General features: G+C 43.4%; 1 protein-coding gene across 1 annotated transcript in view; it reads left to right on the forward strand.

The window, feature by feature from the left end:
• Positions 1 to 25,665, forward strand: part of KIZ (kizuna centrosomal protein) — a 51,721-nt gene extending 26,056 nt beyond the window's left edge. The window contains exons 9-14 of the mRNA XM_026039240.1: positions 462 to 612; positions 7,097 to 7,265; positions 8,224 to 8,289; positions 17,514 to 17,601; positions 24,257 to 24,300; positions 25,352 to 25,665. Of these exons, the coding sequence (XP_025895025.1) occupies positions 462 to 612; positions 7,097 to 7,265; positions 8,224 to 8,289; positions 17,514 to 17,601; positions 24,257 to 24,300; positions 25,352 to 25,452 (619 nt within the window). The 3' untranslated portion in view covers positions 25,453 to 25,665. The remainder of the gene's footprint in view (positions 1 to 461; positions 613 to 7,096; positions 7,266 to 8,223; positions 8,290 to 17,513; positions 17,602 to 24,256; positions 24,301 to 25,351) is intronic.
• Positions 25,666 to 27,736: the final 2,071 nt, after the last annotated feature.

Below are 27,736 nucleotides of genomic sequence, written 5' to 3' on the forward strand. Positions count from 1 at the left end.
TGACAAATACAGCTAATGAACTAATGTTGAGAAAATGAGTGTGAAAATAGGTCCCTAGTTGAGTGCTTCATAGAATAAGTGRGATTTTACTAACATAAAGACTAGGAGCTGCAGGAGAAGAAACAGTTTGATACTTTCTGGCACTAAATCTCATGATTAACCCAGCAAACCCAAAGATACTTGATCACCTGTGGTATCATTGCCCCTTCTGCCACTCAGCTTTGAAAAATTGTTGGAATGAAAAATGTTTTCTTGTGGTGTTACTCTTAACTTCAAAAGTGCAAAATGGAACACTATGAACAAATGAAAAAGTTAGATGTTTTTCCTGTAAAACATTGAACTACTTCATCCAGCTCTGGGCAAGTGAATAGCGTGGCCTGAGTATGAATAATACAGGATCTGGTAAGTCTTGATTCCAGGGGTTATCTCCATAGTGCTTATTTCTTATTTCTGTTTTTCAGGTCAGAGCAGCAATTGGACCTTGCCGTGTTGTGGGCTTGCTTGAGCAAACATGCCTTGTTCCTGAARAAGCACCGTGTTTTGCTCCCAGACGAAGTGGCAAAGATGTTTGATACCTTGCTGATTTCRGAAAAAAAAATACAAGGTGCTCAGGTTAGCACTTATTTAGCCATGTTTTGCTGGTTATGTCAGCTTTTCTTATGCGAGCCTGTGCTGCTGACACTGCTCTGAGAGGGCAGAAAATAAAAAAAAAAATAAAAAATAAAAAAAAAAAAAAGACCTTCTTAGTGCAAGGAACTGCTAGGCTTAACAGTCTGCAGTTCCTGTCGTATCCCTTGTACCGATTCCTTTGATCATTGGCTCTGTGTTCTCATTTCCTCTTTCCCTTTTCCACATTTTCAGTGATGRCAAAAATGCAGATATAAAAGTTGTCTAAGAGAAAGTTGGATGCTTACTAAATGTAAACCAGTGTAAAAATGGTGCTCAGGTAGGTCCCAAGAGACTTCCAGCTATAACAACCTTTCACAGAAAGAGCTGGTAGTCTGAGCTAAATGAGCCTTTAAAACCACTTACAGCTTTATAAAGTTGCAAGAACTCCTCGAAGTCTGTTTGGGAATATATTGCCTGCAGCAAGGTTCTAGAGCAGCAGCATTACAGTGTTCAGGGTCAAGCAAACATAGCAGGTGAGTAGCTGCAATGCGTTTGCTTCAGTCTCTGAAGGCTCCGTGGAGGCACCTATGCACATCGTGTGCTGTATGAGAGAGGTCAAGTGGTGAAATGTGGGATTTTGTTTGGTCCGACATCAAGACTTAACTTTTGAAATACGGCCTCGATTAGTCTTCAGTTGTATTTGAAAATGATGTCTTTCCCCTTAAGTCAAGATAGTAAATTCAGTCTCATTTGCACGCTTTACCAGAGTAGATGGGGGTGTTATGCTGATGTCTGCACTGTTGAGATTTAAACAAAAAATTAAATTAGAAGAACGGTTTTTGGCTTTATCTGCCAGAAAGATGGTGATTCATTGCAGGGGCCTTCTGCACCCAGATGGGGGACTAGGAAGTGTTTGAGTGCAGGTRGGGGGAACGAATGTCCTGAGTGAGGTGTTAGCTGCTGTGCGAGGCTCTCTGGAAAAAGGGATTTCTGGTACCTGTTTCTGGGCTCTTTTTAATTATTATGATTATTTAAAGTTTATCTAGACTTTTTGAAGATCTTAGTGTAAGAAACCAGTTTTGCTTGTTCCTATGTAGAGAAACAAGTGCGAAGAAAATACGAAAGCCATATTACTCCTTCATAGCTTCTACTTTTGGCAGTAGTTTGTATTTTTTATATACTGAACCTGTGTGTGTAAATATAGCCTTTGGCTCCATTTCTAGCTTCTGAATATCTCAAGAAATCTCACTTTTGAAGAGAGGCAAAATAGTTCTTCAGAACCATTCTGATGTAATGACAATTTAAATAAACTTGGTAGTCATTAAATGGTCTGGCCAGTCCTTCACACTTAAAGGCTCAATTTTTGCCAAGAAAATTCCTACAGTTTAGTAATTTCTTATTACGAAAGCACATCACATGTTTAGATCTTAGCAACAGTAAATGTTGAWTTTTTTAGCATGCTCAACAAATCCAGTTGGTGAATGTCAGCTTGTTTCCCTGCCTCTGGGGTATGGCTTTATCAACAAAGGAATCGTAAAGTGATATAATGATTGGTCAAACTTCCCCAGGCTCAACTGCTTTTACGTTTGCACAAAAAGAATTCATCAATTTACAACCAAGGGCCTTTTCTCTTTCCTTTTTTTTCCCCCCTCTTTCCAGAATGCTTTTTGCAGTGGCATTGTATCAAAAGCCTGATGGAATTCACAGAACCTACTTAACTCTTGCTGCAGCAGATAAATGCCTCCTGACAATATGGAGTACTCGGGCAAACATTACTGTTCTGGCTTATTACAGGCAGAATAAAACGAAGCAATCACCAAAACAAGTGTTTCTCAGGCTATTAATTAAATTGTTCACATGCTTTGCTTTTTTTTTGTCTTGCTATTTTTATTTTGGAAGAGAAGCATTAATTCTGCAGAAAAAAATAAAGTACTTAAGGACCAAGTGTGGCACTGAAGAAACAAGTAATAGAGAAGTGCATGACTAGAAATATTTTTTCATCCCTCAAGATCTTTCTCATTTAGTGTGCTCTCTGATCAGGGATACATAATCCAATGTGAATGTGTGTGTTTATATTATATTTTTCTTACAATTAAATTATATAAATCAATGATACCTAGAGACCAAAATACAATGTTAAAATTGGTCCTGGGCTATTACTAGTATCTGCTTTCATCTTGAGGACCAGTGGAAGTGGTTATCATTCTAATTACTTGAAGAATGATYAGTGAAAGTAGATAGGGAGAGTATAGTTTTTTTGCCACAAAATATACATGTGGTATACTGTATAGAAGTATTCATGTATACTATTTAGTGCACAAAGAAAATACCATCCTGARGACTGTAAAAGAGCTTATGTGTTTTCCACCCTTCAGACCATTCATATATTTAAATAGGTTCAAACATTTGCTGTGGTGCAAATTTATCACAAGACTTATATCATCTGTCTTTTGCTGTGACTTAATAGCTTTTTATAGTGAATGATCTATTTTTTCTTCTGAAAAATAGAATCATGTTTAATCAACTAAAGACGTAGCAGATTTTACAAATGGCATGCTTATTCTTCTAAAGGTTAATTTATAAAGGTTATAAACTAACTCTTTCTGAAAAAATATATTAAAAGGAAAAAAATAAACCATTTGGCAGTTTGATAGACCAGCTAGTGCCCTGACCTCTCTTGCTAYGAATCCAGAGCAAGCGGCTTTGTGCAATGGCTGGCGCGACCACGCGCTGAGTTGCGGCCTCCTTTCCTCCCTCCCGGCTTCCCAGTGCGGGCCGTTGCCTCTGGAGTCTGTCCGGTGTCTTGCGGAGGCTCCCACCAGGGCTCCCCGCTCCTGCYCAGTGGATGTTGAGCTGATTCCTCAGCTCGAGTTTTCGGCGCTGCGGGGCCTGTGCTTCTTGTTAAGGCAAGTCCGGGCCCGCTCAGCGCAGAACAATGCGGAGGCCGTAATTAAAGGTTTCCTTTTAGCTAGTGGTGCTAGAGCTCAAGTTTTATGTAGCCTTCTTGTCTGYGCATCACAAAGCGCTTTGCAAAAGGTGGTGTGATCCCCATTATCCTCACTGTATGCATTGCAGAACAGGAATTCAAATGACTTGTCTCTGGAATAAGCATCATAGTTGTGGGCTCCTGTGCAGAGCCGGGGGTTTCTGCGCTCTGTCTGGGCGCCCGGCTGCTCCCTAGGTGATGGATGGGCTGAGCCCTGGGAAAAGTAACTTGTCCCTAAGTTCTTCTCTGCCTCTGCATCGGGAATTAGTGAGTCTTTGAAGCAATCCACAATTAAAAAGATGGCCTGGCCCCTCTTGTGAAATCTCTTCTAGGTAATATTGCAGAGATTAAACAGGCTAAATTTTGCTGCAGTTTCTTTTCACTCTCTGTAGCTTAAATATATATGCTCACATATATATATTGTGTGCACACATGCACATGTATGTGAATAGAAAGCATACCAGTAGAGCAAACTTTTATTAAAAATTGAGGAAAAAACTTTTCAAATATAAAACAGCAATTGCACTTTTTTTTTTTTAGTTCTAATAATGTTTGTGATGTGATGAAAATACAATATTTTGGTGAGCTGTATAGTTTTGATTATTGCCAAGGTAATTTTTTGTTCCTGCATGTGGTCAAATAATTTGTATTCAGGTCTTAAAACACATGATCAAGGCACACATTCCTTGTTCGGATGTAGCTTCGTGCTGGTTATAGATAAATACAGTGCATAGAGTTATAATTGTATGTGAAACCTTTCACCAAGTTAATGAAAGCTCAATAGCATAAGTGCTTTATGAGTCAATAYATTCAGTAATAATCTGTTTATTGCTATGTATAATTGTGGCTCATGCATTAGACACTTGTTATCTGTTAAGCAGGATTCATTCACTTAAATGTATCCCGAGATGCATTATGTAGTTTGAAACCTCTTATTTTCAAGCRGGATGTGCTGGACAGTATAAAAGAGATAGCAGTATAAAAGAGATATTGTGCATGTACAGAGATGGTTGCTTTAACATAAGGATTTACATAATATGATGGTGAATATATATGCAACCTGTGTCTAAGGTTCTTAAATATTCAAGGTCTTGAAGCTTGGAGTGCAGGCCCGTGTTGATGACTTGTTTCTCTGAGGGTCCAAACCTGCCTGGTGCGGTGCTGCACCGCAGTATCACAGAGCCTTGTGCACTTGTGCAAGTGCAGCACATGGTGCAGAGCCCACCTCTCTGCTGGGCTTTGGCCTTATGAGTCACTCACCCTGACCCTATGGATCTGTGTAGCCCCATCAAGTTCCTGCAGCTCTCCTAGCACAGCCAGCTTGGTCCCAGCAGTGTCTGTGATCTTGGGAGTGTTTGGTGTCACTGCCAGGCCTGATTTCTTAGGATTTCTGATTTCTTACTGAAGGTCTTCAGGGGCATCTAGAGCTTTTTGCTCTGTGTTGTCACACTGCCTTTCCCTAGGTAGCCTTGCTCGTGCATCGTTGTTTTCCCTCTGCTACCAGCACAACCTGTCTCATCTACCTGCCTGTCCTGTCTTGGCCTCGTGCTGCTTCATTACCTCTCCCTTGTCCCCTTCACTTCTGTCCCACAGTCATCTTTGATTCTCTCAAGGACCTCTTCTATGGGTTATCCATTGCGAGGAAGAAAATGGTCCCTATCCTTAAGGATAGGGAACAGGAATAGGAGTTGGCTGCACATACCGCACTTCCATTGGCATCTTCTAGCAGTGAGCGTTATGGGCTTGAGTGTCCCTCAACTGAGTTGCCTCCTGCGAGTATAGGACCAGGGTGGCTCGTGCAGCTTGTTGGCCATCTTCACCCCGCAGTGCAGATGGGTTTGGTTTCTGTCACGCTGACCATTGAACCTTGACTCTCCTGACATGCTTTCCGCAAAGAAGGTTCTTGCCAAGAGGCTCTTCGATCCAGATTGATTATGGTATTAAAGCTGTCACTGCTTATTGACAGAGATTCATGTCTAGTTACGTGTTAAATGATGCTACAGACAGGTGAATGATTGAGTTCTGGTATGGGAAACTTTGCATAGAGTTCACTTGCTAAATGGGAATGAACTTCCATGGAGCTGAACTGTTAAGTGAGAATTAATTTCTTCAATAAGAAAGATTTCCCAACCCTACCTGTAATTTAAGACCTATTTTTCATTAAAAAGGACACTTTAAATGGACATTTTTGGATGAAACAGCTTGTTCTTGTTTTTATGATATCCCATACCTAAGATAAACTTGGAGAGGAGGTAAAAAAAAAAAAGGGGGGGGGGGGGATGGGGGTGGAACCCAATGAAAATGATTTCCCTGGGACTCAAAGGCTGCCATTCTGGGCTGCTGCATAAATATGGGATTGACAGGTTGCTGGGAGAAGTGCAAGAATAATATTTTCCCATCTGAAATGTTTTTATTTGAAGACATTCTCCTCTCCTGAGTAGATAGAAATAATGTCACAAAAACTGGGATTATTTCTGAGGTGCTAGTCTGCCTCTATGAAAGGGACTTACTTGTTGAACAAGTACTGAATTAGATACTAAGGTAATTCACCAGATAACAAATGCAGTAGATAATAGAACACATAATTAGATAAACAGAGCATATAAATTCAGTTAAATTTTAAAGAATCAAGTACATATTTTTATTACAAAATAATACTATACAAGTTAAAAAGATACAGGAAAGATGAAAAAAAAAACCCCACTTTCCTGATGGAATAATAAACACCAGAAAAAGCTTTCTACTGTTCTCAAAAATAAGCTTTTTGAGGTAGCAAGTGGCATTTTCAACACACGTAGATGATAACCTTAGAAGTGCTTGCTTGCTTGATATTAAGCTTGCTTTTAACTCAACCATATTTATGCCGTGCTCAGCTCCCTAAAAAGTATTGGCTTTATTTATTTATTTATTTATTTTTACTTAAAAATATGTTTAACTATAGAGGTCTGAAGAGTGCTGCTGCTGGCATCAGTATGCATAGACAGGAGAGGATAAACTTTATGAATGTGCAGTAATAATACAGATTAAAGTCTGAATTGACTCTAACAGGAGCTAGCTTTGGCAAGCTTCAGATCATGCTCTTTGACTTCACGTGTGTTGACCCTGGTATTGTTTTAAATCCAAACTATTGCAAACAGTGTGATTATCTTGCCTTATGCCTGTGTGCCTGAAATGCAGAGGAGAAAGAGATATTTTGGTCTGTTCCTGTTGCAGCACTTACTTTGTCTACTGTGAATGTCTGAGGCACGGAATATGGAGGATTTCTGGAAAATATAGCGATTAAAGCAATTAAAGTTTGGGTAACTCCAAGGCACAGTGTAATTCCTAAGCCAGCACTGATTTAACTCATGTGCAATTTAACATGCAACAAAAACACCCTGGAAACAGATTACACTCTGAAGTATAGCTTAGCYTTAATATATGCTCGAAAATGTTGCTGCTTGAGACTTGGGATAATAAAGCTGCTGGTTTTATTTTATTTTTTTTTTCCTAATGCTGTAGGCGCTACTGTTATCAAGAGAGGCCCTTCCGGAAGAGTGTGAAGACAGGTCATCTGTTCAGAGCATGGAATCATCTTACAGCTTGCCCTCAATTCTGCAAGACCACGGTGAAGCAGAGCCAGCAGAACACGCTCCGCACAGGCCCGATGGCCTTGGTGCAAGGAAACAAGGTGGGAACCGCTGAGATATAAATGTGTCCCTGTCAACGCCAATAGGAAGCTGTGCTTATAGCTACTGTTAAATTAATATATACATGTTTTAATGTGGTTTTGGGTGATGCACTTAAGTATCTCTGCATTTCTCGATCTTTTAACTCTGTTAAAATGGTGGCTCTTCTTCACCAGAAAAAGCAAATATTGGGGTGATTACTAAAGGTGGAGCTGTGCACGTACATGTATTCCTAAAAGCATCCACTATTTAGAAAATGCTGCATCATATGATAAATCTTTTTATAAAGACAGAGTGCAGAATAAAGTTTGAAAAACAGAATGGGTTTTATACAAAGGAAGATGGGATTTTTGCTTTCTGTAAGTTAAAAAGGGAATGTTTGCAAATGCAGCTAATTCCTTTCAAGGAGGAAGTTGCCGATGAGTCTATGTKAATAACTGGGTGAGGGTACCTTTCTCAGGGTGCTCTTGATGCATTCCACACATCAAAGACTGCAGGAGACAGGCAATTAGGTTGCAATGCCCTTTACCCAGTGCATGTAAACAAACTGATTTAGGCCTCCTAAATTCCTGCCACTTTTATCTACGGAGGAGACGGAGACTTTGATTTAAACTAATTTTCTGGGGTTGGTATGATATATGCTATTGCTGTCAGGCTCCTGGACAAGATTCCAGAGTTACTGTTGGTTGTTTCTTAAATCCCATTGGGTCTTAAATAATTTAAGACATTTGGGTAGCTTATCCTTTTCTCTAGAAGCTACAGAGAGATACAGTAGCATCATCTATGAGTAAAGTTCACAGTAGGCTCCTCTTCTAAGAACAGTAATGGATAGTTTAGATCAATAAACAAGAGATAAAAAAAAAAAGTGAAAAATTAAAGGGAGTAGAGCTTAAAAGAAAACAAACCAGTCTGATCGTTGTGACTTTGAAATGTGTTTCATTATTGTGTGTTCACATACAGAAGTCACAAGCTGGTGTGAAGATGAGAGCAAGGAAGAAAGGGTGGCAGAAGCAATTCCTATTACAGGTAAAAGTAATGGCTGCATATTAACCTCAAATACAGCATTCAACTTTATTATATAATAAAAACATTGCATTTTAGGGGTTTGGATCCACTAATAGTGAGTAAATTCAGCTATTACACACTGAGCACAAAGATTAAACACAAGATCATAAAGCACACGCTTATGTTAACATAAACCGGGTTGGAAAATAACAGTGCCTATTTAATTCCTTGTAATCATGTTATACATTTAAACCATGTGAATATCCTGTCATTTAGCCTTTCAGGTCTTAGTAGCGGTGTTACAAAGGTCAGTCTCCATGGGGAAGATCCAGTAATTATACGGCAAACTACAGATGTTTCTGATTTGATTCTTTTCTTTTCTGTCATAATTGAATGTGTATCATTAGAATAAGCACAAGAAAAAAAAAATATGTGAGCCAGGAAGCTGTGCTTTTGCCTCTGCTACAAAAGCAGTCTGATAATACAGCATTTTTAGCAATAAGGCTTTATCAAGACTTGTTAAGATCTTCCTGTAGCAGATGCATTGTGCTTGTTTAGAGTCCTGAAATATTGCTGCTTTTTGGTCCTAAAGTATCAATAACACATTAGTATTCAGGACGGAACTCTTAGCAAGAAGTCTCAATTTGCTATTGCTTTATTTTGTAAAGTGGTGGGCTGCTTCATTATAAATTTTATGTTAGGCTAAATGTTTATGCAGGTGTATAGTCTGGCAAAGAAAAGGTACTAGGGCATCTGTGTAACATTTGCTGTTTGTTTTCTGCCTTTTTATGGCTTAAAAATAACATGTCTTTCCCAGTGTCGTGCTTCTGCAGAGGCTACTCTGCTTTTTGAGCCTGGTTTGCAGCTGAAATATAAATATGTGCTGCTTGTATTTCTGAATTTCACTACAACCGTAATATTCCTATTAGTCCAAACTTAAGGTTTGAGATTTTTAGACTTTCTAATTTTATCTTTTAGGTGTCTTTCAGTTAAMCCCYYYTTTTTTTTTTTTTTTTAAAGGTGGATTGCAATGACTTTAAGATCAATTAATTGCACAAACCACAAGCCATTTAAATCTTTTAAATTAGACAAAACATACTTGTTTGGAAAATTAATCAAAATATTTATGGAACTTAATTGCTTTGCTAGTTGGTAGTTCAAGATAATTCAAACGTAGCAATTGCAGTTCAAGTTCTATAAACTGAAGGCAGTAACAGATGGGTCTCTTAAATGTTAAGAAGTGCTGGTTTTCAGCTAGCTATTCAAGTGACATTGCTGTTCAAGTGGATGGGATTTGGGGCTTCCCACTCGCCTCCTGTGACAGCACGACCCGCTTGCACTGCTTTTGCTAGGAGAACATACCATTTTGTGCAGGCTTGCCAGGGAAACACAATATTTTGCACAGACTTGCCCGGGAACTCTGCTGCCTTTTCTTCCTGCTGGACCCTGTGTTGGGTGTGTGATGGGTCCTGGTAGAGGAAGAGCTGGGGTTCAAGTGGTAGGATACAGGCTCAGCCACCATCAGTGTCTCCTTTATTTCCAGCATCCCTTAAACCCTGAATGGCAACACGGAACAATGCTTCCTGTTTTGTGAAAATRCTGATAAACTCTGCTAGCTTTAATACTGGAGAAAGTACTAGGTYGGGGGGGGAAGACTTAAAACAGGTTCTTTCTGAATTCTGCTCTATTTACTACTGTTGCAGYATGTTTTCAGGAGCTAGCATGTTCCTCATCTCCAAGAGCGAGACTTCTCACATCTTCCTTGACAGCTAAGTTACTCCTTTCAGATGCTGTTCATGTTCAATCCATGATCTGCTCCAGGCAGCCTCTTCTCTTCTGGCTTCCCTGCCTTCYCTCTGGTCACTGCTTTTCTTTTTGCTCATGATGGAGCCATAGACCTCAGCCCTGCAACCCAGCTGGAATTGTTCAGTGCCTAAGATAGAGGCAGTGTTTGGGTGTTGCATTTTGGGCTCAAATGCTTTGTTTGAGTCTTGCTGTGTCTTATGATTTGTTTTTGTCTGTTTTATACATGACTGTTTTCCTATCCATTTTTGCTAAGATTAATGGATACATTTTTTTCAGTAATCAGTGAATTCTCAGAGGGATTTTTTGGAATAAAGCTTTGGTTTTGAAGCATTGGAATCCCTGAGCTTGTAGGTTTTGGATGGTCTCTCCTTTGGGAGTTGGGAGGATGTGCTTCAGCATGCTCCTTTAGATCAGTGATGAAACTTTACAAATGCTTCTGTAGTTTTGGTTTATTTTCTTTGTGTTTCCATTACAGGAAAAAAGATATTTCTGGTATCTTCAGTATGTTGTAAGTGTTCTAGAGATATTTGTATTTCTTGTAGAGAGGGACAGAGAATTTTTTTTTACCGTGTCCRTGTTTCCAGAGCTGTGGACAGAGCTGTGTTTGCTGCTTTGGAGTGATAGCTGGTGTTGGATGTCACTGAGCCATGAGGTAGGAGACAGTGTTCCTGCAGCCCTTGTTCCTGCCTGTCAGTGGACTGCTAGGTAGGATTGGGAAGCCTCTGTAAGCAAAAGCACCGTGACCTTCTGTCTTTGACTCTGGAATACTGGACTTGGAGAAGATTTTGTATTTCTTGATTGTTCTTACCACTAACCTGAACAGTAGTCTCCCCACCACGACCATAGAGAGGGACATACTCAACTTTATGTGTGGTGTATGTGTGTATTTTTTATCCAAAGAACGTGGCCAGAGCAACAGTAGTAACAGCCATGCTACTACTGGGATGTAGATGCTGGGATTTGTGGTGTGTTACTCTGCTGTAGTTGCTGTTACTGAAGAGGCCCTTGACCTGTCCTGGTATTTGATACGAGTATCGTTTCATCTGCATTTTATTCCCAAGAGCTACTTCCCTTTTCTTCAAGCAACCTGGAAGGTAGCAAAAAARTCTGCAGAAACCCAGTAAAACTTCTGTCTCTTTAGGGAAACTAGAAGTTGCTTGTAAAGTCTTGGATTGTTTATTAAYGCAAGTGCACCTCCTCTTTCCCAAAGGACAGGGAATACCCATTCTGYAAGGCTTACACCATGCTGCAAGTGAGATGGAAGTGATGGCACTCCTTTAGCAAAGCAAAGGCAGTCAGTCCCTCCTTCTGAAGCCATAGGCCAAATCCTTCCTTATTTCTAAAGCTGTAAGGTCTCGTTACACCGTTGTTACTCTTCCAAAGCTACCCTTTCAGAAGAAGACTTAAAACTTTGTACGGTGATGGCCCCAGCCATGCCAAGCTTGGTCCCTGGTTTTTCTTGTGGGGAATCTCTTGCCACCTTCTTATCCAAACTCCAAGTTGGAGCCTAACCCTTCTGGTGTGTGGCAGGGGCTCTACCTTTGGCRTTGGCTGCAATGTGAGCTATGGTCTTTGCCATCCGTGGCTGTGGTGAGTATGAGTTTTCCAAGGCTCCCCACATGGGGGTGGAAGGAAGCCCGCAGCATGAAGGTGATTCCTGCTGAGCCTTGTCCTCAGCTTATAGAAGGGCAGATTGTATGAACTGACCTCAGACAACTTATATTTTGTGTACAGGACCACTTTTTGGTGAAGCAAGAATATTGGAGAAGAGATTTTATTAACAGTCTCATAGCAGATTTTAATAACAGTTTCATAGCAGGGATAGGTAGGGGTAGGAGAGAATATTTTGACTATTGTATTTCTGGATACTTTTATCTTGGGCTGACATTTAAAAGAATGACTTTTTGTGCTGTTCATAACGTAACTGAGTAATATGACATAAAAATGATCAGATCTGTTATATTTGTTTTTGCTGAGCGATTCCTTCATTTTGCTGGATTTTTGCAGTGTCTTTAGAAGGAAACTGATGGCTTTACTGAAAGAGCAGATTTGTTRAAGATTAAATAAAATGGCGTTTCTCCTTACCCTTTATTTATGTCTGTCGTAAATGTCTTTGCCTTAAATAGTTATTAAAGCATTTTAATAATGGCATCCTTCTCTACTCATCAAGCTTCACTTTTGCAGCATCCAGAGCACCATATTCCATCCACTTGCTAGGTATAAAATCTCTAATGTAGAAATAAGCAGGGGAAAAAAATCTGGARAAAAATTCTTTATATATCATAAAGAAACATGAAAGGGCACAAATCCAATTCTCTTTTCCTTTTTAGGTCACCTCTAATGAGCCAATAATCCCGGCAACACTTTTCGCATGCCCACACATCCTTCTTGGCCAGGTCCTTCTTTGAACTTGAAGTTAAAAGGTTCTTGAGGTTCCACTTGGAGTGGACTAATAAAGGCATTAATAAGTCTTTCCAACTTTCTACCTCATTTGATATCAGTCCATTAGAAACCACTGTTAGGAAATAGTTCATCTGTAAATGACCGATGGCTGTTGTGATCTGACAGAACTGCCACGGGGAAGTTTAATAGAGCCTAGGTTGCATACCCAGGAGGTGATACTCTGTTGCTCCACTTAAATTTGGGAAAGACGTCAGTATTTCACAGTTACGACTCGTGGCTGAGGAATCTTATCCAATCTGCTGAGAAATCTTATCCAATCTTTAAATTGAGGCAGCAGCTTTTGAAAGTATTGTCACTAGAAAGGTTCTCACTAGGTTGCTTTCAAATACTACTGCATTGGGATTTCCCCAGTTGGCTGATGATCAAACCATTTCTACCCTTGAGAGGATAGCATTGCACGTTGATCCCGTGCAAGTATTTTATCTTTGCCCTCTGCCCCCTTTGCAAAGCGGGTATTTGGATACTGACCAACTTATTTCTTCTTTGCTAGTTTGTCCTTCCTGYTCCAGGAGGCTGCTCAGGATCCACAGCTCCAGTGGTGGGAAATGTCTTCTGGTTTTCAGTCTGTTTTTTTCCTATACCTTTGTGTGTCAGCGTTGTCTTTATCAGCATTGTCCTTCAGTATAGTTCTTTCTCTTTCTGACGTTTAGCTATGTAYGGAGTTAAGCAGAACAGTTCTGCTATTTTGAAAATAGAGTTAAGGCAAAAGTGTTTTGCTCAAGTTAAATTTTGTTCAATATTAAATGTACCACAGATGTTTTCTTTGAAGTGCTCTAGTCTCCTGCAGCAGCAATTTTAACATTAACTTCTGGTTATCCAGTCTGTATTTTAAAAATTGTCAACTTTTACAATATTGGTACCTTTTTCCATTGGCAGGCACGTTGTTGAATCAATACATGGAGAATGTTTGTAGAAGCACTATTGGGTGTCTAGCTATTCTTGTTCTTGTTCTTGTAAGGACCAGGGGTGTCTGCTGTCATGTTGCTGGGATTAGGATCAGACTTTTCACACATTTCTCATGCCTTTCTCCTCAGAATTCATGATCGATATATCACTAGAGTCCTGCCATTCATTTTTAAAAAAAAGATGTTAAAATGAACTTCACTTCTCACCTCTAGTTCATTTTACCTCCTAACTAGTGCCCAAAAGGGAACCATTCAGCAGTGAGCTTAGCTGAAATCCAGGGGACCTTGCTGATATTCTTGGCTTTGRTGTTAGAGGCGGCTCTAACAAAGCCTTAGAAGATAAATTACACTGTCAGCAGAGAAAACTCAAAGCAGCAGGAGCTTCCCGAGCTCGGCTTGGAAGGGAGAGGTGCTTAGAGGGAACTCGGACTCGTCTAAGGAGGTGGGAGACAGAAGCCAGGCTGCTGGTCCTCAGCAGAGCTGCCACAGGCCGAATCCTGCTCTGTCCCCTGGCAGTTGCTTTTGAGCATGACCATTTTGTGCTCGAGTCATGTGCACAGGGCTCAAGCTCAGTGTAACCTGGTGTTTCAGTTTGCACGTTGTCATGCTCTGAAACAGTCATCTTTTCACCTCTTCCCTGCTTACTGTCTTATGCTAAACTCTTTCTGTTTTGTACTCCTGCTAAAACATTTCGGAACAGTATGTTTTACTCTCCCAAGACCAGCTAAGTAGGTGGGCACCCCACTGTCTGAGCACAACAAGAGTTGACCAGGCAGTTCTGTGGAACAATGCATTTCTTGCAGCAATGATGAATGCTGTACTTGAGAATTTTCTTCTCCTGCTATATTATTGCATCTTCTAATTTCTGCCCTGGATGTTGTGCTGATTGCTCATGGTTTGCAGCAGTGGGATATATTCCAGCACAGCAAAATCAGGTTATTTTTGTTGTAAGTAGTATATGGATGTACTTAAGACTCTTCTTGTCCCCTAACTGGTAGTGGGCGCACATTCTTAAAGGCATGTGGGGCAGAAGGAGGTTAAAGCAAGGCGACTGTTGAGCGTACAAAGCAGCAAGTCGCTGCACGGAGGGCACTTACCCACTCCCAAATGTTTCCTAGGCATCAGAGCCCAGAGGAGTTGTCAAGGGAGGCTTTAAAGCAGGGTAAATTGGTCAGTTTAAGCTTTCTTAGAGGGATCTCCCATTTGTGGAGGGCATGTAGCATGTAAGGAAGGACAAAAATGCTTGAGGGAAGTGATTGGACTAAATGGTCAGAGCATTGGGTATGACTAAGGCAGAAGTGGGGATTGATGGCCCAGTATTGTGTTATAATTGACAGGTAGGGCAAAGCTGGGCTATGAAGGGTCTGAAAGGGGAAGAACAAGTAGTTTCTGTTAGATGGGAGGCAGAGGACCCAGCAAGGGCACAAAAAAACGAGTGGATGGTCTTTTGCAGCTGCCTCGTGTGCAGAAGCAGCAGGAAAAGCTTTGAGCAGAGAGTGGCCTGGCTAGGGGGACAGACGTGCTGGCAGCAAAGGGGCTCCCYGCAGTGAAGGGCCCGCTTGAAAGGTGCAGCTGGTCCGTTTGGAGCCACGGTGGCCTCCACACGCCACCCCGAGCGGCAGGAAGGTGGCCCTGCCATAGTCAGTGATAGAGGAAAAAGTCTGGAAGGGCGTTAGCAGGAAAGGCTGGACCAGGAAAGGAATAAGGATTCATTTTTGACCCTGCGGAGTTCGCATCAAGAAGATAGGTGAGGAGGAAGAGCAAGTAGGAGGAAAATACATACAAGGGGAGCATTTGAGCATCCTGTGCACCCAAGACTTGCTTGCTTGAGTTTATAGATGTGCTTCAGTTGCAAAATCATAATAAAATGAGCTACAGGTGGATGTTCTGGTGGGCTTTCTYGTGCCAGAGGAAGAAATAAGCCAAGGGCTCATGCAGTGAGACTTAGAGGACCCAAGGCAGCTGCTCCAGGCTCTCTCCTTCCTTTAGGAGGAGGAGGAAAAGGCAAGGGGTTGATAAAGCACAGAGGTGTTTTATCCTCTGGAGAGAAACAGATCTTACAGATAGGCTACATATCTGCTYTCTGCACAGCATTAAAAGCGCTTTCAAACGTACCTCCGTGTTCATCTTCCTTTTGGGGAGAACTAAGGCAGCCTTAGYGAGATCTTATCCACAGCAAGCTCGGCGCAGGCTCCCTACTCAGGGTGCTGTTCCCGGCTTTGCCTGAAACAAGGTCTTTGAAAAGCACCCATCACCAGAACCGGCTGCCTAACAGGGCTCTAACACCTTCTGAAATGGTGATTTAGGTTTTTTCCTCTCTCTCTGTAAACTTCCTTCCCTGGAAAGGAGAGAACTTTTCGGTGTGTGAGCAGAGCGTAACAAGCAGCCGTGGCCCAGYGCGTGTGCAGGCCTGACGGGGTGACCTCCCGCAGGTGCCGTTTGCTCCCCATCCTCTTTTGGGTTATATAAAAATATACATTTTTACGGTTGCGGGATTCCCCACCACCCCCACATGCSTGTATCATCCAGTGTGCAGGTACGAGCTGCTTTCAGTCTCACATCCAGGAGGGGAGGTCTCCGTTTCTCTGCACGTGCTTCTCCCAGCAAAGTTTTTCGCTGTTTTTTGGGGSGCCTTTTGTCACCCTTGGAAGGGTGCTCAGACCGTTCCACAAAGTGGAACCCGCCACCCCGGGAGAACCTGTGGGTTTAGCTCCTYTGCATAAGAACTTTTGGAACTGGTTTTTGGAAGTTGTGCTTGTTCTGGCAACCCACCAAGCAGCACTTGGGATGTGAGATGTGAGAACAGGAGTGTATCTGCAGACACTGATGCATGAAGTGCACGCTGAATTATAAAGTAGAAGCACCCAAGGTGTATAAAAATACTGAATTGTCTGGGGTTAGAATCAAGTTGGTAGAAATTAGGGCTTGCTCATAACTTCAGTCATATCCAGAGCTTTTCTTATGTCCTGATCCTAATCTGCAGTGCAAACTGGCCTTTGAATTGGTACATTTGTACTTGAAAAACACATTTTTATTGGAAATGAGTAAAAGGTGGCTAGCTACAAACATTTTACAAGTCTATTGTTGTTTTTTTTGTTTGTTTGTTTTTTAATCAATCTCTACAGAAGTGAGATGCACAGAAGGCAGGGGAAGAGTGAAGTCCAGATAAAATTGAACTATTTGGATGTTTGGCTGTTAAGTTGTAAAAACACTAATACGTGTGTTACTAATGCAGCTTAATCTGGAAGGGAATGGTTGAAAATGATATTGATGTGTCAAAAAGTATTGAAGAATAAATGTCTGAAAATAAGCTAAATGTAAAGGGAAGGAGAACATCGTGTTTTCCCATAAAAAGAAAATGAGAATGAGGGGACTAAAAAAGAAACAAAAACCATTCAAGTTTTAGTGAAAATTGATATATGATGTAATGCAACTCTTGGCAGAACCTCAGTGTTTGATCTTTTTGCTAATGAGGTAAAACATAATTTTTTACTATCCAGAAAACATCAGGTTACACTAACTGATTTCAAGGAGGCCTCATATGCTGCATTTTTTAACTCCTTTTCACCTAATTATACACAAAAATCTCGAGGCATGTACTGTAGCTGCCTGGTGTTTGTTCCTAGACTTTGTCATTTGAGCCAAAAAGGAGGATTTCTCTTGTCTATCTGATCCTGCCAAAATCTGCTCCCTTCTGGGAAGAAAGCCTGGCCAACCAATATATGCCCGGTGGCCTTTTTCTTTTTTTTTTTCTTTTTTTAATACCCCTAGGTACTTCTAAGAAGAAAATTCAGTTTAAAAAGAAAGAACAAAACACTGTGCTTTCCTAAAATCATCTTTTGCACTGAGTGTTCTTGACAGCATATTTCTTATATTTTGCAGTCGCTAAAGGACTCTCCAAATAACCACAGATGCTTTGTAATGTGTTTCCCTCTGCTTTTGCAGGGTAGGAGATGTCCGTTTGTTTATCTTTGCCTAAGTATTTCCGCTGGCTTCTGTAAGGCCAGATCTATAAAATGACTTTGTGTTCAATATTTGCGTTTTTACACATTTTCACATTTTGATTGAAAGGTGCCAAGACCTTGGAAACAAAGAAAAAGTCAGACGTGAACGCCGAAGCCAGTTCCTCATCTAACGAAGGAAGAAGTCCTTTCCCAAGGTAAGTCTGTAAAAAATAAAATAATTAACATTTGAATTGCTCCCCAAGCCAAACGGTCCCCMAAAAGTGCCTGCGACGTGCTGGCTGAGGTAGGCGGATAGGGTTAAGGCTCCTGTTGGTGTTGGTCTAAGGGAGCTCCYGGGATGTCCGTGCACCTCGGCTGTGCTGGCGGTGCAGCCCCCGCGTCCTGCCCCCCCAGTGTCCTGCTCCCCGTGTCCCGCAGCTGCCGAGGCCTCGTGGGCAGCCCCCCTTGGCAGGGCAGTGACCCACACACGGGCACGTCCAGCTGCTCCCAGTGGGGCGGCCGCACAAAGGCGGCTGTGGCCACGGGCAGGCGCAGAGCCCGGGGCTGCAGGGAGTGCAGCGATTCCGTCTCGCTGCGGCCGGCACGGAGGCGAGCCCTGACTGCAGACACCTCCTGCGTGTTTGCGCTAAGACATTCAAGGTGGTTTATTCAAACTGAGGGGTATTTAACAGCCTGACATTTCYCTAGCAGGGGCTGTTTGGCCTTTGAAACAACCAACCTCCTTTTTTTTAAGCTGCAGAATTTCCTTTTGGGACTCTGGTCCTCGTGTTTCTCATCAGCGTGTAGCAGCCATCAAACGGCAGTCGCGTTAGCGGTCAAGAAGCAGTGGAAAATAGGTTGTAACGGAGTCATCTCAGGAAATATTAGCCTGACTTTAGATTGATATCTGCGTGCGTATTAGAGCATCGCAGTAAGTGGGCTCTGCTGCTCTGTCTCTGCTTGCTCCGAAAGCTGTTGTTAATGACATGCAGGAAAATAAAATGTTTGGACAAAAATTTAATTCCACCTGCTTATAGGGCACCAATATCTTTCTGGAGCTTGATATTTCTGTTGACAAAGCTAGCTTTGATGCATTGGACAAGTCCAGTTTTATAAAGAGCTATATYGGAATGATTTCATTCTGTATCTTGTCTTAATCAAATATCTCTTGCTCACTTGAGTGCAGCGCATAAAAACAAGCCCAAAATGTTGCATGGCAGTGATTTGCACTTAAATTTTCTCAAATTTCATTTCGGAGAACATGTGCACAATTGTTCATGTTAACAAATGCAGGAGTGCTCTTTTAGATGATTTTTCAAGTGCATTTTAGTCTGTTCCTGTTGTCCTGGACTGCGCTGAGAGACGGATCGGGCCCTTAGTAGTGTTTCTATAAGTGATTCTTGAGTGTCTGATTGAAACATATATAATTAAACATGGAATATTTCCAAAAGTTTAAAAAAAAAAAACCAGCATGAATTTTATTGCTTGGATGTTATATGACTTGCTAGCGATGTTGGGCAGCTTAGGTGGTGCTCACATGCTGTTTTTACGACRTGCTTTTTGAGATTTCACTTTCTTTTCCAATTCATATTCTCGCTGGCTTTTAAAATCACTCTTTCTGCCATGTAATTTTATGCCTCGCAGCTCTGGGAATCAAGCGCGCTTCCTGCTCTGACGCCTGGGAAGGCTCCTCATGCAGCTTCCACTTATTTTCCTAAATGAATCAAAAATAATGCAGCCTCTTTAAAAAAAGGRAAAAAAAAAGTTTATTAATAACTCCTGCTTTGGGGTATTTTGCATCAGCTTTGCAAAGAAATAAAGTAGCAGGAAAGATTGAGCACTGGAAAACTCAGGCGGCTGCTTATTTGTGATCAGGACACAGGGAAATTTCTTAGACGCTCCCGCATAAGGGTGCCACTTAGTGCAGTCACTTCTTGTGCTTTATTGCTTTTACAAGTGGTCTCGAAACCCACTACTTGAGAATAAACATAACCGTGTAGTACTGCTGTGGTACTTTTTATAAATTCTTCTTTGCTCTGTTTTGTCACCGAGCTGATGAGTGACCTCGAAAAAGACCCTGCTGGACCTAAATAAGGGAAAAAAAAATGGCTTCCTCTGATGTCCTAGAGACAATAATTATGATGTGCCAGTTAAGCCCAAACTACAGCTGAGGGATTTTACTTTAAAGCAGAGGCTTGGGCGCAAAAATGCATTTATAGCTCTTTGTCCGGCACCTCATTATGTGTGGGCCTGATTCATTAAGTAATTGGTTTGCAGTTGTTTACATGAGTATTAAGGCTTTCTATTCAGCAGCCTTTGAGAGATACATTGTGCAAATGTTGCATGTTATGAATGCAGAATGAGGGGCAGGGGACCAGCGCTATTGGCTAAACACTGCACTCTGTTGAAAAGCAAGAGAAAGAGATTGGGTGCTGCTTTGCATAGCAATGACTTTCTTAATAAGCTTTACAGATTAATACACACAAGCTATAAAAGATGCAAAGAGATACTCTTAGCACATTTATACATGCTCATTTCACTATTATGGCACTGGAGATGGGAAGAATTGAGTTCTTTCATATTCGGTTTTTCAGTGCATGTCTTCAGTGCATGAGACTTAATAGAATCCGATGTTTATTGTATTATAAATCACGGGGAAGTAGGCAGATCTGCAACAGTTTATTATTAAAGATTCTTTCAATGTAAATCTTTTTCTGCCATTGTATTTCCTACAGCAAAATCATTTTGTGGTTGAGTGGGGATGAAAGGCATAATGTACGAAGGAGTGAGCCTTAATAGGAAGCTGCTCTCCGAGTAAAGACCACTTGTTCCCTTTTGTTCAGAGGTGCATGCCAGAGCTTCCTCCTCGCCAGCAAACACGGGCCCGCTCTACCTTGCAAATAAAACCACTTTTGCCTCGTTTTGCTCTGCTGAGAGCACGTTTAAACACCCCGAGATGCAATTTTAGTTTGAAGCATAAACACGTTGCGGAGGACGAGAGCGAGTGGAGTTGAGACGGCGCCGTGTGTGGCATCCCTGGGGCTGCAGCGGCAGCCGCCGCCAGAGGAGGTCACCAGCTTTCTGGATAACCCTCTACTTGTGATGCAAGCAGTTGATTTATATCTTTTTTCTTTGACTTGTTTGCTCTGTCTCGTTTCGAAATAATCTGAAGATTAAAGATGTAGAATAGGCTGAGAGCCACATGGAAAATTTGTGAGGACATAAGCRTCATTCTGGAAGTAGGATACTTTTTAGGCACGGATTAATCAAAGTTGAATCCGTTCTGCTCTCTGAAGGCTGTTTTTTTGTTGTTGTTGTTTTTTTGTGTTTTTTTTTTTTTTGTCAAAAGCTGCCTTTAACGAACACAGATATAACAATGTGTAAGTAAAAGTTGGCAGATTATAATTCAGCCCCTTAATTATTCTCCAAGGGAACTGTCAATAGTAATCCAGCTGCACCTAACATGGCCCTGTGGTGGCTGTGTCATGATGTAAAGAAGCAACTAAACCATCAGGGGGCACTCGGAYTTTGCTGAACTAAAAGCTCTCGAATTTATCCTTGTAGCTTCCACCTTGTAACATTCAGTGCCATTCTTTTAAATGTCTTGGCTGTTTACTTGACTTGCGAGAAGTGCCTGTTTTGTTTGGCGCTTTCGTAGGAGATGCTAAATGCTGGYGTGTGTGGACAGTCAGGCTGTGAATTTTTTAGGAACTTTAGGGAAACGAATGGGAGCACCGAACACAACAGGAATTGGGCACGCTGGCTTTGCACGGCAGATAGTCCTGATCCCTAAGGGATGCGCATGGACGGGTCCTAGCTGGTGGTTTGGCACTTGTGCAGCACTTATATCTGATCACAACTTCCATATAATAGGAAATAGAGGCTTCATTTTCTTTTTGCAGCTGTTCCCTGTACTCTTCATACCTAGTTTAGTATCGAGGCCGGTGGTACAGCAGGATTTGCTGTCTGCTGGCTTCTCTAGTCAAGAATATTTTATTTCCAGGCATTTTTCTTTTTAAAATGGTCTTAAACATAACTTTATGTTACAGATCTTAGGATCGCTTTATTTTAGGATACAATTGGCAGCATAATGGGAAACACCCTGGCTTGGGCTTGGCCTGCACTAGGCGAGAGCTCAACAGGTCCTTTAGCAGAGGGACCCGTGCTGAAGTCAGCGCCTTGTTTTGTCCTRAGCCACTGCTCCCCACTTGGCTCTTTTGTCTCGTGTTTATGTCTTGATACGGATTTTCTTTATGGAGGGAATATTTCCAGGGAGCTTCTTCATTTCTTATTGCTGCTGTATCTTCAGCACAAAAAGCCCGTTTCATCAGGAAAGGAGAGATTAAAAGGTCCTTTTAAGTTAAACTGGGTTGGATTTCTCCTTTGTTAGAGCCCGGGTTCAGTTTGTAATTCTTTGGGGAAAGAAGGCAAAAATGTGTACATGGATATGGAAGGGTCAATAAGGGGGATTAGTCGAGGCAGTTAAACTCGGGTTGCTTCATCTGCACTCCTGAAACACCTCGGGGGCTGTTTGTGCCCAGCACAGCACACAGTGGCTGCTCTCACTGCCTTGGCTCTCACTGGCTTTGCTGTCCATGGATCTTCAGCAGTGTGGAGGGGTTTCTGCATTCCCTCAGCCCAGGCCACCGCTCCATATGGAGCTCCAATTGGTTTCTCTGTCACAAAGACACTTTGCCGTGTTTCCAGGCTCACCTTGGGGGAGTTGTTTGTCCCAACCGATTCCCCAGTTCCCTTTTTTCCCCCCTCCCCAGCGTTCCCCAAGGATTTCCCTATGTAGCCAAGCTTTCTGGCCAGGCCTCTTYTGATGCCCTTTGCAGTGTCCCTTAACGGCTGGTGGCCGTGGGGTCACCTCAGCACTCATGGCCTGGTTTGCAGCTACAGCTCCGCACTGCTTGGCTGATAAGTTCAGCTCCCATGGGGCAGAATAGCCCCGGGAGCAGGAGCCCAGCAAATGGATGTTATCGGGGGAATGGAAACTTTATTTATTTATTTATTTATTTTAACCCCCCTCTCCTGTTGCCATTGACCATGATCTACATGGAGGGTAGAGGAGAAGCAGTGCAGGTTCCCAGGCCTGCCTGGAGGCCTCGTCTCCTGCACCGCTCTGCTAGCCCCTCGGCTTTCGCTCAGATCTGCTTGAGTTGGGCCAAGTCCTCGTGGAGCTGGGCAGGCTGCCACTGTCCCCCTGGCTCCAGGTGACCAACGCGCTCGGGCTTGAAACTAGGAGGAAAATGGAGCCAAAAATCCCTTTGAGGGWCCCTCTGTGAGGGCTCCACGAGGACACTCCGCCCCTCTGCCTTGGTGAGGGAGGCTAAAGCAGCGGCCGTGCAAGCAGGAGCCGGCAGCAGGCGCGTGCCGCTCTGCTGGGATACTTGAGATGAGACGGTCCTTGTGCAGCGCGTCACGGGCACCCCAATGCGCAGCTCAAACAAGGGGCTCCCTGCGGATATTGCTGCACCCTAAACACCTCGGGGTGTGCCAAGGGTCAGGAGACCTTGGGGTGCAGCAGACGCTCGGGGTGCTGCGTGCCACATGGGCACTCGCCTGGCCTTCACCCCTGAGCACTGGTTTGTGACAGTGTCTGCCGAACGGGCAGAGTTGTCTTAGGAACATCCCATGATCCGTGTCACATTTTTTTTTAAGAGCTAGCTAGTACTGGTAGCTATTGTATTGTGGTACTGGTCATTAGTGCTCAAAGCTGAGCTTAATGTCTTTGCACTTGGGCAGTGACTCATCTCTGGGGATTTTGTGCTGATGATGTTGGCAGCTTGGGCGAAAGGGAGCATGATAGAAGCAGGATGAAGCTTTCAAAAGGGAAAGCTGCAGCAACTTGGGTAGCTGTGACACTCCCCCCAGCCGCAGGCTGAGCTTTCTCACTGTAAACGGCAAGTTCGCGCTGCACACAGTGGTGTAAGACAAGCTGTGAATGATCTCTGTTCTTTTCCCCTCTCTTCCACAAATGTGTCTGTGATAGTAGTAAAACATGTGTAATTCCCAGCTTCCCACTATCACAAATTAGCTGCCCGGTCTTTACATGAAATGCAGCCCTTAATCGCTGGGGGTTTCTGACAGCCGCGTGGGCTCCGTTTTGACGCCGGCGCAGATTTCAAATGGCAAGTTGACATTTGCTTGCTTTTTGCCAGCTCGCACAGCCGTATCACAAATGCCTCCTATTTGATCTTCCCTGTTAGAATCAGCTGAAGCTTTTCTTTCTGGAGCCTGTTGCAGGGCTGCTAATATAATGGTTAATTCTCTCCTGCACCATTACCCCTCTGATTGCTGCGCAGCCCCGGCACAATATGCGCGCTGCACACAAAGGATCCAAATGATTTCAGCTTGTTCGAGTGACTCAAAAGGGCCCGTGATGCTCTAGGCACAAGAGCTGTCATTTAGCAGGCCAGAATTGCCACTGCACTGGCATCAAGGTAGATCAAAGGCAGCAAGGAGGCTGTGCGTTTCCATCAGGACACGGATGATGCTCTGGAACCCAGGAGCCAAGCTGCAGAGTTGGGAAGCTCAGGAAGAGCTYGTGGGGGGACGAGCTGTTTATGTTTCTCCTTTCTTGGAAGATCTGAAAGGGAAAGAAGTTCTGGTCCTTTGTACTCTGGCTTTGCTACCTGTACAAATGGGCACAACTCACAAAATGATTCCGGTTTATTCTGCCTGAACACCTAGACTAATGTCCCTGCGGTGTGATAATTTCCCCCACTGTTTAGAAAACACATTTAAAGTTGAAAAAAAGACCCTTGAAGAGAGTAGACATTAAAAAAAAAATCTATTGGTTAAAAAAAAAAATCTTGTCATGTTGTGACATTCTGCTGATTCTTTCTCATTTCTCCCATTTTGCAGGACGGAGAGCAGGAGGGGAATGGTAACTGCTATAAGATCCAAAGGTGAGAAATAAACGTCATGCTACTGAGAGCTGATGTCCAAGTGTAACCTCTATCGTAGAACACCGCCAAGAACAGTGTGATACTGAATTAAAATATCAACGTGAAGYGATGGGAGAGCCTGGACCTCCTGTCCTCGAGCACAGAGGCAGGCTCTGTTTCCCCGTGTGGGAAGCAGCGTTTGGGCACATGATGCTGTTCCCAGCTCTGCTGCTGTTTCCCGAGCCCTGCACGTGTTTGTCACACGTGGAGATTCAACCCAGACATAGCCTTAAGGCCGAACCCGCCCTATTCGCCTTCGGCAGCTCTCCCAGCCTTGCTGCAGCGTCTGAAGCAGTGTCTTTTGAAGGATAGAGAAGGGTCCGATTAAATCCAGGGAAAAGGAGAAAGCAGCTGAGTGGTTGAGCTGGTAGCCTTGAACTTGCACACTGAGCTCATCAGCTCTTCCCCTTGAAGAGCGTGGCCTGTGGGCACGTTCCTCCCGTTCCTCCCAGGCTCGAGGAATTTGTATTTGGGGGGAATCTCTCAAACCTTTGAGGCTGCAATGCAGTTCTCTCGATTTCCGCAAAAACGGTGCTAATACCCAGGGCTCTTTGTTGAACAGATTCTGGATCTGTTCAAATCCGCTCTGCCCAGGTTTGACCCCATCACAAAGTGGTGTTTAAATTTTTTTTTTTTTTTTTTCCTGGTGCCATCACTGCCACCTCTGTGCCAGCTCTGTGATGTCACAGTCTGCCTGTGACATCACGTCGGGCTCCAGCGGAGGAAGCGGAAGATAATAATAGACAAAGCTGCCATTCAGGCAGCAGATGGGCCAGCGGGCTGCTTGGAGTAGCAATGCTCCGCCAGGCTACCTTGAGAGACAACGGAATGGCCTGGAGCCAGAGCTGTGTTCCCTGCGCGGGGAGGAGAGGGAAACGCGCCCACCTGGGGAATCACATCCCATGGCGGCCTTAGCTTGAATCCAGGGCGCCGAGGAACACCGAGAGAGGTGCCCAACGATCCCTAGTGTCGCTGTGCCCGCGCTAAGATGATTTTCTTTTCCCACCCTCAGCTTTCTGGGGAGAATCTGATGACAGCAACTCCGATATCGAGGCTGCCCTACGTCCACAACCTCACGCTCCGGAAGATGATTTCGATGACTTCTATGATTAAGATACAGCCCCTGCTTGTTCTGGGGGGAGGAAATAAACAGTTTTGCACAAGGTTGGAGTGCTGGTGTCTGCCCTGCAGCTCATCATTACCTTTTTCATTTCAGTTTTCCTTCAACTCTTACTCAGTACTCCACTGAGCCCCCTTGTACCTCTGCTTTCTCACCTGCTAAGTTCTCATCTGAAGGAAATGCTGCCTAGAAAACCTGTCCTTTTTTTTGTTGTTGTTCTTGAGGGAATAAAGGAAGCTGCATCCTTATGTGTCCCCTGCTTCAGCACCAAGCGGGTGAGCGCTGTCCCCTCGGAGGGTGTCCTGGCACCAGCCCCCTCTGTGCATGGAGCTTGTTGCTCTGCCGGCATTGGGCCTGTCCTGAACATGCTCCCTGCACCGCTCCTGGCTTCTCCTTTGGGCAAAGATGTCCATGTGTTTTTGGGAATGTTTCTTGGGGTGCTCTAAGCAAGTTTGAACACAGAGCCATGAGAGATGTTGACAAACACCCCGCTGAAAGGAGAGTCGCACAGCAAAATCCTCATTCTAAGGCTAATGGAGACGTGGTTTGCAAAGGCTTTGTGTTTCATGGCCATGTATTGTAACACATAAGTGCACAAAATAAGCCCAAAGCTGCTATTACACAAAGGAACACAAAAAGAGAAGTGCCAGGAGCTGTTTAATAGCATGATCTAGGTGCCTGTCCTTCGGCGGGTGCCCTGTGGAGCGAGAGCTGCTGGGAGGCTCCGTCCTTCCCAAAATTAGTGGTGGCTGGGGGGAACAGGGCCCTGGAAGCCCTCTGAGCAGCTGCTTTCAGTGCTTCACGACTCTCCTCTGGCTCCGTTTAGTTCTGGCCCTGTACCAGGATTCACCCTCTCCAGGAGCCATCCCCGCTGCGACAACACGGGAACACAGAGGGACTGAAGTGATGGCTGCAAGGAGAATAAAGAGCTTTACTCTTCCCTGATGGAGCCCAAGGGGTGGCTGAACATGGTTCCCGACCTCCCAGGGGAGAAACTCTTCCCCTTCAGCAGGCCCCAGCGCCGTCTTCTGGAGAGACCCCCGGCCTGGAAGATTCGCAACTAGCTGGTCTCATCCCTCTATGAATTGCTTGAGTCGTTACTGCTCCGATGTTCACATGTATTCTCCTATCTTTAGTTCCAAATATGTTTCTGAAAAAAAAAAAGAAGGAAGCAGGGTGCCCATACATAGGCTGCTCAGGGCGATGTTTGATCTTTGTCTTATCCTGCAGCAAATCAAGAAGAAGAAATGCATAAAATGTGTATTTCTAATTCAGCACATTTTGGAGCAGAGCACTGTTTCCATGTGGTTATCCGCAAGGATTTTCGGCGTTTGCTCTTGCTTTGTCAGATCCATGCTGGCATTGCTGTACAGACATCACAGGTGCTGGATGATTCTAGGAGCCTCATGCATTTTTAATTTTCTTCTTTTAATTCCTTTTATCTAAAATTAAGTTTGTTAAACATAAGATTTTATTTCGAAGGAAAAAATCAGGGGACATATATTAAAAAAAAAAAAAACCCTTCATAATTAGAATAAATTCAAAAGCAAAACTGGCACCCCAATTAAACTCCCCTGCAAAGCAGCGCCACATCTTCGAATTTAAGACACCAATCTTTGCACTCAGCCTGTCCAAAACAATTTAAAAACACTTAACAACATCCTATGTAATAAAATGAGCTTGTAGGCCCAGACAAGCTTAGGGATTGAAATAAAGGCGCTCGGCTTGAAAACGGGCGGGGAAGAAGCCCTGTCTGCTGGCATGAGGATGTGACAGATGAGGGTGAAGGACAGCAGGACGGTCCTGCACGGATTTAAGGCGTTATCATGTCCTGCTAAGGCAAAGCTGATAGCAAAAATGTGTTAATACGTTTCTGTAGCTACCCTGCAATGGCTCCGAGCTTCATTCTTTATTGTATGGGTGATCTACAGACTTTTGGGGTGAAATTAGTCCATAAATGGTTGATTTTCGTTGTGTGGTGCCTGGCACTGTGTAAGGAATTTGAGGAAAGTATCCAATTTGGGAAAAGTATCCCATTTAGGAAGGTAGGGAGCATGTGTGTGTGTGTGTGTGCACTCTAACATATATATAGGTTGAACCAGAAGCTCTAACAACTGTTGGTCACAATTTTTCCGTGTGGAAAAAAAAAAAAATCAGTGGCAAAAGAACATTTCCTGGAGAAGCCGCGAAGTTCTGCATCTGTGAAAACACGTATTTTCTGTGGCAAAAATAGCAGCGGGGTTCTGCGGCTGCTCCGCACATAGGCAGCCCCCCCCC

This window comes from Nothoprocta perdicaria, unplaced genomic scaffold (assembly GCF_003342845.1).
Source record: "Nothoprocta perdicaria isolate Ctin4 unplaced genomic scaffold, notPer1 scaffold_224, whole genome shotgun sequence".
Classification (NCBI taxonomy): Eukaryota; Metazoa; Chordata; class Aves; order Tinamiformes; family Tinamidae; genus Nothoprocta; species Nothoprocta perdicaria.